General features: G+C 43.9%; 1 protein-coding gene across 1 annotated transcript in view; it reads left to right on the top strand.

Moving 5' to 3' along the window:
- Nucleotides 1–8390, top strand: part of LOC143964347 (phospholipid scramblase 1-like) — a 72928-nt gene extending 64538 nt beyond the window's left edge. Inside the window, exons 7-8 of the mRNA XM_077474045.1 lie at nucleotides 5748–5894; nucleotides 7703–8390. Coding sequence (XP_077330171.1) covers nucleotides 5748–5894; nucleotides 7703–7762 — 207 coding nt within the window. The 3' untranslated portion in view covers nucleotides 7763–8390. The remainder of the gene's footprint in view (nucleotides 1–5747; nucleotides 5895–7702) is intronic.
- The last annotated feature ends 1695 nt before the right edge of the window (nucleotides 8391–10085 follow it).

Raw genomic sequence — 10085 nt, forward strand, 5'->3', positions numbered from 1 at the left:
CTAAGAGTTTGTTCATTCGCTGCCTCCTCTGCCTCCTATCCCTAGCTCCCAGTTGAATAAAGAGTCCATAAAACAGTTTTTGTTTTGCGTAAAGAATGACACTAGATTGTCGTGTAGTATTTGGGCGTATGGTTCAGATTGCAGTATCCTGGTATATAGCCTCCAAAGATATGCAGGGGTGACTTTGGCAGTGTCCTCTATAGTTATACTCACAGGGGAGTGGTCTGTCCAAGTAGTTAGGTCAGGGGTCTCAAACTGGCGGCCCTCCAGCTGTTGCAAAACTACAAGTCCCATCATGCCTCTGAGTGTGGGAGTCATGCTTAAAACTGTCAGCCTTGCAAAGCCTCATGGGACTTGTAGTTTCGCAACAGCTGGAGGGACACCAGGTTGAGACCCCTGAGTTAGGTGGATATGTGAAGAGGAGACTTTTTGTAGAGTCCAGGGGTCCGTTACAAAGAGGTCAATGCGTGAATATGAATTGCGGCACGGAGAAAAGAACATAAAGTCTTTTTCGTCTGCGTGGAGGCATCTCCAGACATCATATAAGCGTAAATCATGCAGGAGAGAGTTTAAAGCTGGTCTTCCTCGCTTGATGTGGGAAGACGAGTCCAATTCAGGGTCAGGGGTGCTGTTGAAGTCTCCACACCAAATAATCACACCGTGCTGCATCGCCTCAACTTTTTTATGCAGCTTTCGTAGAATTCAGGCTTGGTGATTGTTATTACGTATACATTGAAAATGGTCTAGGGGGCGTTATTGATGTGGCAAGTTAAAATTATATAGCAATCTTCAGGGTCCTTAAGGCATTGTGAGGGGTGGAAAGCCAAAGAGTTTTTAAGAGCGATTAGGACTCCTTTCTTCTTCTGGGCCACATTGGCTGTGTAAACAGTGCTAAAATTCTTGTTGGTACAGGAGGGTGGGTTGCTGGCTTGGAAATGTGTTTCCTGTGCACATTTGATGTCACATTTGGTCTGTTTGGCCAAAGCTCAGAGAAGGAGGTGCCGATTTTTGATTGAGCACCTGTGGAATTAATTTTTTGGAGGCGTTAGATAGATGACTGTCAGGGCTGGCTTAGCCCTTCCTTCTCTGGGCTGGCTGCTCAGCTGTCGGCTAATTGGCAGCTCTCATCTCTCTCCACAGTTACCAGCTGCTCCTGATCATGCTCGTCTGACCTGCCTACTTAAAGCTGTCCAGCTCACTTCACCTCTGCCTTCGCCTTGGCCACATCACTAGAAACCATCTCCTGCAGTTATGTTTAAAGATTGGCTTGCTGACATCCCTTCTGGCTCCTTATCCTGCTTGCTGTTGCTCTACTTGGATGCCTGACTCCTGGCCTGGCTGATTACCCGATTTGGTTATTGAACTCTGGCCTGGCTGACTACTCTATCCGGTTACTGAACTCTGGATATGCTTTGACTACGCTTTTTCTATTTACCTTTTTATTTTTATTTAATAATCAAGTGTGATTTAATTGTACTTCTGTCTCAGTCTGATTCATGGTTTCTGACAATAGGCGAAGGCCATGCATTCAGAAGATACAGTCAATCCACTTGTTGGTAATATTTTTTCCAGATAGGATGAGCAAGATCACCACATGGATCAGTTTGCCATGGCGTTACAAACGCTCCTGAGTCGCACACCTCAACCTGAGTGGCAGGCCGTCCCTGCTGCTGCGCCAGTCTCTGTGCAGGCACCCGCCTCGAGTATTACCTCTAAAAGAGGTATGTCTGGTTCTGCTCCACTTCCCCAGTGATTTGGGGGTGATCCAGTTCAATGCAGAGGGTTTTTCAATCAGGTTGAGATATACTTCGAGATGCTGCCCCAGCCGTTTCCCACAGACAGAAGCAAAGTAGGTTTCGTGATATCCTTGCTTTCTGAGAGAGCCTTGGCCTGGGCTAACCCTCTATGGGAGACGCAAAAACCTGTTGTCTTGAGTTACCCTCAGTTTGTGGCCTCTTTTAAAAGGGTATTTGACATTCCCGCATGCTCCGCTTCTGCTGCCAAGTGCCTCATGTCCATCAAACAGAGTACGAGAACTGTTGCCGACTACGCCATTGAATTCCGTACTCTGGCAGCAGAGGTTGCTTGGAACAATGAGGCCCTCATGGCTGCTTTTTCTCATGGTCTCTCGGATTCCATCAAGGATGAGATAGCAGCCTGAGATATACCCACTGAGCTGAGAGCTTGATCTTGTTTGCCATCCTCATTGGACCAGACTCGGAGAAAGACTTTCTCTTAAGGAGCACTTGCAGAAGCCTCCTGTACGTTTGCCTCCCAGCTTTGTAGTCCCACCCATGTCTCCCTCACCTCCCATGCCTCCTGGTACCAAGTCGGTCAGTGAAGATGAACCCATGCACCTGGGCTTCACGCGTCTCTCTGCATATGAGAGAGCCTTTAGGAAGAGGGAGAGATTGTGCCTTTATTGTGGCCAGGCAGGTCACTTTTTGAAGTCTTGTCCTACCCACCCAGGGAACGCCCGAACCTTGAGGTCCTTTCATGGACAGACCTCAGGTGACGTTGTTTCGTCCCCAGTTATCCAGAAGGATAAGCCCCTGGTTTCGGTCACCCTTTCTTGGGCTGAGTCGTCCATCGAGATACAGGCTCTAATCGACTCTGGGGCTGCAGGCCTGTTCATTGATGCTGCATTTGTTTCGCAGCACTCGATTCCGCTGCAGCTGCATGACACCCCACTTGCCATTGTGGTTCTTGACGGGAGACCTTTACAGTCTGCCCATGTGACTCATGAGACGGTTCCGTTGTCCATAGCCATAGGGACTCTTCACCATGAGATAATCCAATTCCAAGTTATTTCCTCACCCAGGTTTCCGCTGGTTATTGGTTATCCTTGGTTAAAGAGGCACAACCCCTCTTTTGATTGGCTCCGTGCTGAGGTTCTCTCCTAGTCACCACAATGCAGTGAGACATAGTTCCTGAAGGTATCCAAGGTCCTGTGCACCGCTTCACTCCCCTCCCTGCCGGAGGAGTACTGTGATTTTAGCGATGTCTTTGATAAAGGTCAGGCCGGTAGTTTGCCTCCACACCGGTCATATGATTGCGCAATTGACCTTCAACCTGGAGCCATACCTCCTTGTGGCGGAGTTTACCCTTTGTCAGTCTTGGAGGATAAGGCCATGGGGGAGTATGTTGCTGACTCACTTTCTCTAGGTTTCATTCACAAAGCCTCGTCTCCTGTTGGTGCTGGTTTCTTCTTTTTGAACTGAGACCTTGTATAGATTATAGGGGTCTCAATCGTGTCACGATTAAGAATGCCTTCCCGATTCCATTGATTACAGTGATTTTTTTTAAACCAAAAATATGTAGAAGAATACACATCAGCCTAAACTGAGGAAAAAAATTGTTTTTTTTTTTTAATTGGGATATTTATTATAGCAAAAAAGTAAAAATTATTGTGTTTTTTTTTTCAAAATTGTTGCTCTTCTTTTTTTTTATAGCACAAAAATAAAAACCGCAGAGGTGATCAAATGTAACGCAATTGTCAGTTAAAGCAACGTAGTCCTAAATCACAAAAAATGGCCTGGTCATTGAGCAGCCAATTCTTCCGGGGCTGAAGTGGTTATTTGTCATATTGGCTTTTGAGCAATAGATGGCATATACTGTATACTTAGGTATACAATTATTTTATGATAAGTCCTATTTCCCTTCAATTTGATTGAATTGCCCTCTTGTGTTTGATCCTCTATGGATACCTTTTTTATACTCCTTTCTTCCCTTCTTTTACTATGGAGAATTGTTTTTGTCCACATTTCTTCTTTAGTTTTTGGTGTTTGACCAGAGCTATTTTGGGGTAGGTCTAGTTATATTTATGGGCATTACAGTAGAAGCAGCAGAGTCTATATAAACTGTACTAGATGTCACTTGTTGTGCTACTGTTCCCCTGATGAGGCTGTTTTACATTGAAATGAGTCGTGCTTAAATTGTGATGTTACTACGCCCACTAGGTGGACACCGGTGAGGCACTACTATTTGTTGTTACATGCTGTGTCTGTTTTTATCTTTGTAAGTATATGTTTTTTTTTTATAATAAATAAGTGCAGCCCCTGTTACCCTTTATGAGTATAAAGGCTGTTTAGTCCAATTTTGGAGCCTGAGGCTGGTGGAGTCCTTTCACCGTGGTTGGATGCCTGGATGGTCATTGATGAACATGCCTGTTTCATCTCTGTTATGGGGATCCAGTTAATTTGGTAAGAGGCCATTGTTGTCGCTGGTGGAAGGCACAAAGTGTGTGGTCAAGTTTTCAAGATACCTTCACTGGATCAGTGGATGGCTGATTGTTTCTTTGAAATGTATTATTTGAACTCTTTGTTGTTTCATGAACTGAGCTGAAGTTCTTCATATGTATATGTATTTAAATAACATCATTACTACTTTGTTCTGGGTACTGGGAGACTATTTGACACCGCCCGGCCTTGCTGGAGTGCCTTAACATTTTATCAAAGTTCCTGACCTGTCCCACCACCCACTGTGGCCTTTTATTGCCTGTTACCCTATCTTATGTTTCCCAGGCCAACCCGGTCTATCCGTGTTCCACCTTTGGCTCTACTTCTAAATGAGTTCAGGTGTTCTCTGCAAAGGTTATTCTTAATATTACATCATTCAAAGACATTATATACAATTGTGCTCTTCCAACCTTGTGGTAACAGCTTGGTGAAGACCCTTTTCTCTTCCACTATGACTGTTCCCTTGTCTACAAGGCCAACTCCGTTAAAACACGGTTTGACCAGTTTGGTGTGGAGGAACTCAAGTGTCCTGCACAGATCCCTGACCTCAACCCTACTGAACACCTTTGGGATAAGTTGGCACATTGATGGTGAGCCAAGTGTTTTAATCCAACATCAGTACCTGACCTTACAAATGGGCACAAATGGGCACAAATTCCCACAAACATCCTCCAAAACATTGTGGAAAGTCTTTGAGGAAGAGTAGAGGATGTTATAGCCACAAAGTGGGGCAACTCCATATAAATGACCATGATTTTTTAATGGGATATCCAACCAGCTCATATAGGTGTGATGGACATGGGTCCACAAACATTTCACTGTATAGTATAGCGTTTTTGAACTGCCAAAATGTACTTTGTGGTTCACCATTCTGGTCACCTCTGAATCTGCAGGATTCCAACATTTGATATCTTCTGTAATAATGTCCAAAGCAAATAATCAGTAAATGATTGCAGGGGCAACTGCACTGCTGAAGACATTCCTCTAGACAGGATACATGTAAATTGTTCAGTTGTGATGCCACCAGAACAAGAATAGAGGGGAAATCTTCCAAAATAAAACATTTTGACTTTAGTTGAACTTTGACCCATCAGCTTGAACCTTCTTCTCCATCATACAATGTCTGAAGGGAAGTAGAAGGAAGTATGAAATTTGATGAAGGAGGAAGCAGTCTGTCTTATGAAGACTCCTTGTAGAGTTATTTTAGAGAACACAGATTTCAGAAAATCAGATGCTGGCAGAGTTGGAGGAGGGAGACTATAAAACCAAATGTGACTTGTGCAGCTGGGATAATTATGAGGTATCAGAATACTTTAAGGGAAGTTTCTTACGGTACTTTTTCCAGCATAAATAGATTCAGTTATATTTGGAGAATTTTCTAGGAAAAGGAACTGTTAATATTTAAGCCTTTATATAGAAATGGTGTAATGTCCTCCTGTATGATTGCTGTTCTCCATGTAGACACTCTGGTGGTCATCATGATCATGCTCCCCTGTCTTCTCTCTCCAGGTTCTATCTACGGACAAAGCAACTCAAATTGGGGTCATCACACGTGTATGGCGGGGATTTAGCTCTAAAGAAAACTATACTATCAATTTCCCGATGGACCTCCATGTCCCCATGAAAGCAATGCTGATGGCCTGCACCTTGTTCATTGTGAGTCTGAGCCTGAGAACTTTGCAATATGTGTGAGGATGGAGAGATCACTGCAATGTGGGAGATTATCTGTACTGTATCCTCTCCCTATCTTCATGTCCTCTGTACACGTCCTGTGTTATCTGTCCCGTGTCCTCTGTACACTTCCTGTATTATCTGTCATGTGTCCTCTGTACATTTCCTGTGTTATCTATCGTGTGTCCTCTGTACACTTCCTGTGTTATCTGTCCCGAGTCCTCTGTACACTTCCTGTGTTATCTATCGTGTGTCCTCTGTACACTTCCTGTGTTATCTGTTCCATGTCCTCTGTACACGTCCTGTGTTATCTGTCCCGTGCCCTCTGTACACTTCCTGTATTATCTGTCATGTGTCCTCTGTACATTTCCTGTGTTATCTATCGTGTGTCCTCTGTACATTTCCTGTATTATCTATCGTGTGTCCTCTGTACACTTCCTGTGTTATCTGTCCCGAGTCCTCTGTACACTTCCTGTGTTATCTATTGTGTGTCCTCTGTACACTTCCTATGTTATCTGTTCCATGTCCTCTGTACACTTCCTGTGTTATCTGTCGTGTGTCCTCTGTACATTTCCTGTGTTATCTGTCCCGTGTCCGCTATACACTTCCTGTGTTATCTGTCCCGTGTCCTCTTTACACTTCCCGTATTATCTGTCGTGTGTCCTCTGTACATTTCCTGTGTTATCTGTCCCGTGTCCTCTGTACACTTCCTGTGTTATCTGCATTTTTTTTTCTGGTCTTTAGTGACCACTCTTTATCATGGCTGGATTAAAGTGGTTGTAAACCCTTACAAACCACTTTGACCTACAGGTAAGCCTAGATTAAGGCTTACCTGTAGGTCCAAGCAATACCGAAAACAGGCACCGTGTCTACGGCGCATGCGCTGAAGACAGCAGCGCGCAGGTGCACTGAGCGCGGCATTCTCAGCGACGGAGCTGCCGCGTGTGTCGGCTCCCGTGCGCATGCGCGGTAGTGACGGCTTCGCCGAATGACAGCGGCGGAGAGACCCCACCAACAAGATGGATGCGGCGGACTACAGGGGACAGCGGCGACTTCGCTGGCTCCTGTGTCAGGTAAGTGACACATAATGGGCTACTATGCGATGCATAGTAGTCCATTATGCTTTGCCTTTGCAGGGAATGAAAGAGGAAGTAAACTCATCAGGGTTTACTTCCTCTTAAACCTTGTGACCAATCATCACCCAGACAGGAGCACCCTCTAGAGGCAGCTTAGTGTAACGGTCCAATCTACTTGTGATCAATCTTCACATCCCGATCTTCACACAGACAGGAGTGCCCTCTAGTGGCAGCTCTGTGTATAAAATATTATTTTGAAAGTAAAAACTGCTAAAGCATTTCTGAAGCTTTTTTACATATATATTTTTGATTTTTTTCTCATTTGTATCTCTTATTTAGAAAATTCCCTTCACTTCCTGTCATGTAGACACAACAGGAAGTGAGAGGAAATCACTCCAAAAAGAATTCTCCTTTCAGACAATTGTCAGCAGAACAATTGTCCCCATTGGGAGATTTCTCCTCTTTTCGAGGTTCTGGTAACAACTCAGTTTGTGGAATATTCTCATCACTTTTAATGGTCACCAGAACAAATCGGAGGTGAATCTCCACAGAGGGGACATGGTCAGCATTTAAATCCTGACAGAGGGTCCAACCCTTTCCTGTCCCATCAAAATCAAAACCAATTTTTTATTTTTTCCTTCAGATGCCCCTTTCTATCATGTTGGAAGTGGTGGAACATTTATTTGGGGGTGATTGCAACTCTTCTGTGTCTTTCAGAAGCTTCTGATTGAAGAGCGCAGGCGCCAAGAACAGTCCCGAGCGGCGAACCGACACTGATTGGAGGATATCCCAGCCAATCCGCAGACTCTGATGATAGGATCATACGTGTTCTGTTCATGACATACATAGAATGAACGGGCTGCATGAAGATTCTCTGTTTTTAAATTTTCTTAATAATCAAAAAAAAATTATAAGGGGCGGGGTCAGTATTATTATATATGATTTATATAAGCATCACATGATTAAGGACTGTCAGAGCTCTGTGTCTTAGATAAAGTGACTGCACAGTACAACTGCTTGCTTTAGTGCTCGGTCAGTCTGATTGAATCCTTGTACTGGGCTGTGTAATAAGAGGTGCAGCCACTTCTGTGATAAGGGAGGAGTCACTGCTGTGAAAGGGGCGGGTCCCTGCTGTGATAAGGGAGGGGTCACTGCTGTGAAAGGGGCGGAGTCACTGCTGTGACAAGGGCGCAGTCTGTGCTGTCATAACGATAGAGTCACTGCTATGATGAAAATTTTGAGATGTGTAAATAACAGGAATTTCCTTCAGCACAGCTGAGAAGAATGGAAGGCTTACAGGTGAAAAGGAGACTAGAGCACCACCTGCTGGCTTAAAATAAAACCACAATGTTCATCTAGGATGTGTCATGTTGATCTAATTGATGATGGATATAAATGGATACAAATGGAGATTTTCTTTTTTTTTTATAAATAAGATTTGTACAATTGCTGCTTCACGTAATGGAAAAGAAAACGTTGGAGGATGCAATCCCGAGAGGAGGGGACAGTCTAGATTTTGGTCCTCTATGTTGAAATGTGCATGCATTCCAGCCCAGACAGAGTGCAGGATGGGAACAGAGAGGCGGGATGGGGCGCTATGATAAAGAATAAAGCTGTTATGTAGGGGGATGATAAGAACATCAAGAAAGGTGTCTGTCTAGGCATGACATACCGTGATTGGTGCAGGTGCTCTGGACACAACAGGGGTCAGTTATGTTATATATTATATACACTATTTTACCAAAAGTATTGGGACGACCGCCTTTACACACACACATGAACTTTAATGGTATCCCAGTCTTAGTCCTTAGGGTTCAATATTGAGTTGGCCCACCCTTTGCAGCTATAACAGCTTCACCTCTTCTGGGAACTGAAAGGGTCAAACTCGCTCACAACTAATGATAATTCCCATCAGGAAAAAGGCTCCACGCTGATCTTTAATGGTCCCCACCAAGGTCCTGCAGGGATCAACCACGCTTTGCACCTCGTATACTCTGTGATGATCACCAGCAACTCCAGACCGACATGCAAAAATATAAAGTGCCTCCAATAGTGCAGTACCAAGTGTTAAATGGAATAAACCTCACCCACCCAGCTAAATCTATTAAACTCACCCCTTTTTCAATAAGAAAACAGCATATAACATATTTAAAATCCAACAGGTCTTACGCATGTCACCACCAGGTTCTACCTCTATGCGTTACACCACCTACCACGTGGCTTCATCTGGAGAGCAAAATATGTTGATTGAGGGTCCTTGCCTAAAGGGTTCCAGTTTCTTCATAGTAACCTTATAAAAATGCTTTTGATTAGTGTTTGGGGCATAAATGTTGGAAATGGTCATATTGTGGTTGTTGATGGAGGCATTTAGGATGGTGTTCCTGCCATCAGGGTCAAGCTCTGAGTAAAGGAGTTGGAAGGAGACCGAGGAGCTTACAGCTATCATGACTCCACTTAAATGGAGAGTTTAGGCCTTTGACATGGATGAATGTGATGGTAAGAGACATGTTGTACATTTACCACTAGAGGGGGTGAGGAGTTCAAGAGTTACACCTTCAAGAGTTGCACACTGAGATGAAAACAGAAAAGAAAAAAACATATGTAATAAAAAAGAACAGGATAATATCAATCCACAATTAACTTGGCTTAAACTTAGTAATAAACTGTATAGTATAAAACAGGATTTGAATACAAACAAAATAAGGTGATAAATGATGAGAGGGTGCTTAGCACCTCTTATTTCTCAGGGGGGGGGGGGGGGGGGTAAGAGTGTGAAGCAAAATTGGTGTCACACTCATCTAGGACATTCATTGAGAGTGCAAAATCAGAAAAAAAACAAGTTCAAGTGCAATGAATATTGAAAATAACAGGACTCATCCTGCAACTGGCAGGTGTATAAAGTAGCCAGAGTTACCGATGGGTTGGTGCAGATGTATTGTGACATGGATTCAGAGTGAGTGCTGTTGGTGACTGATGCATTTGAGAGTTAGGTAGAGGAGTGTTGAGCAGGCCCCAATTTAGCAGCCATTTAAAGAGGAAGTAAACCCTGATGGGTTTACTTCCTCTTTGTTTCCCTGCAAAGGTAAAGCATAATGGACTA

The sequence above is a fragment of the Lithobates pipiens genome, unplaced genomic scaffold (genome assembly GCF_037356315.1).
Source record: "Lithobates pipiens isolate NorthernLeopardFrog02 unplaced genomic scaffold, aLitPip1_a1.2 Scaffold_8, whole genome shotgun sequence".
Classification (NCBI taxonomy): domain Eukaryota; kingdom Metazoa; phylum Chordata; class Amphibia; order Anura; family Ranidae; genus Lithobates; species Lithobates pipiens.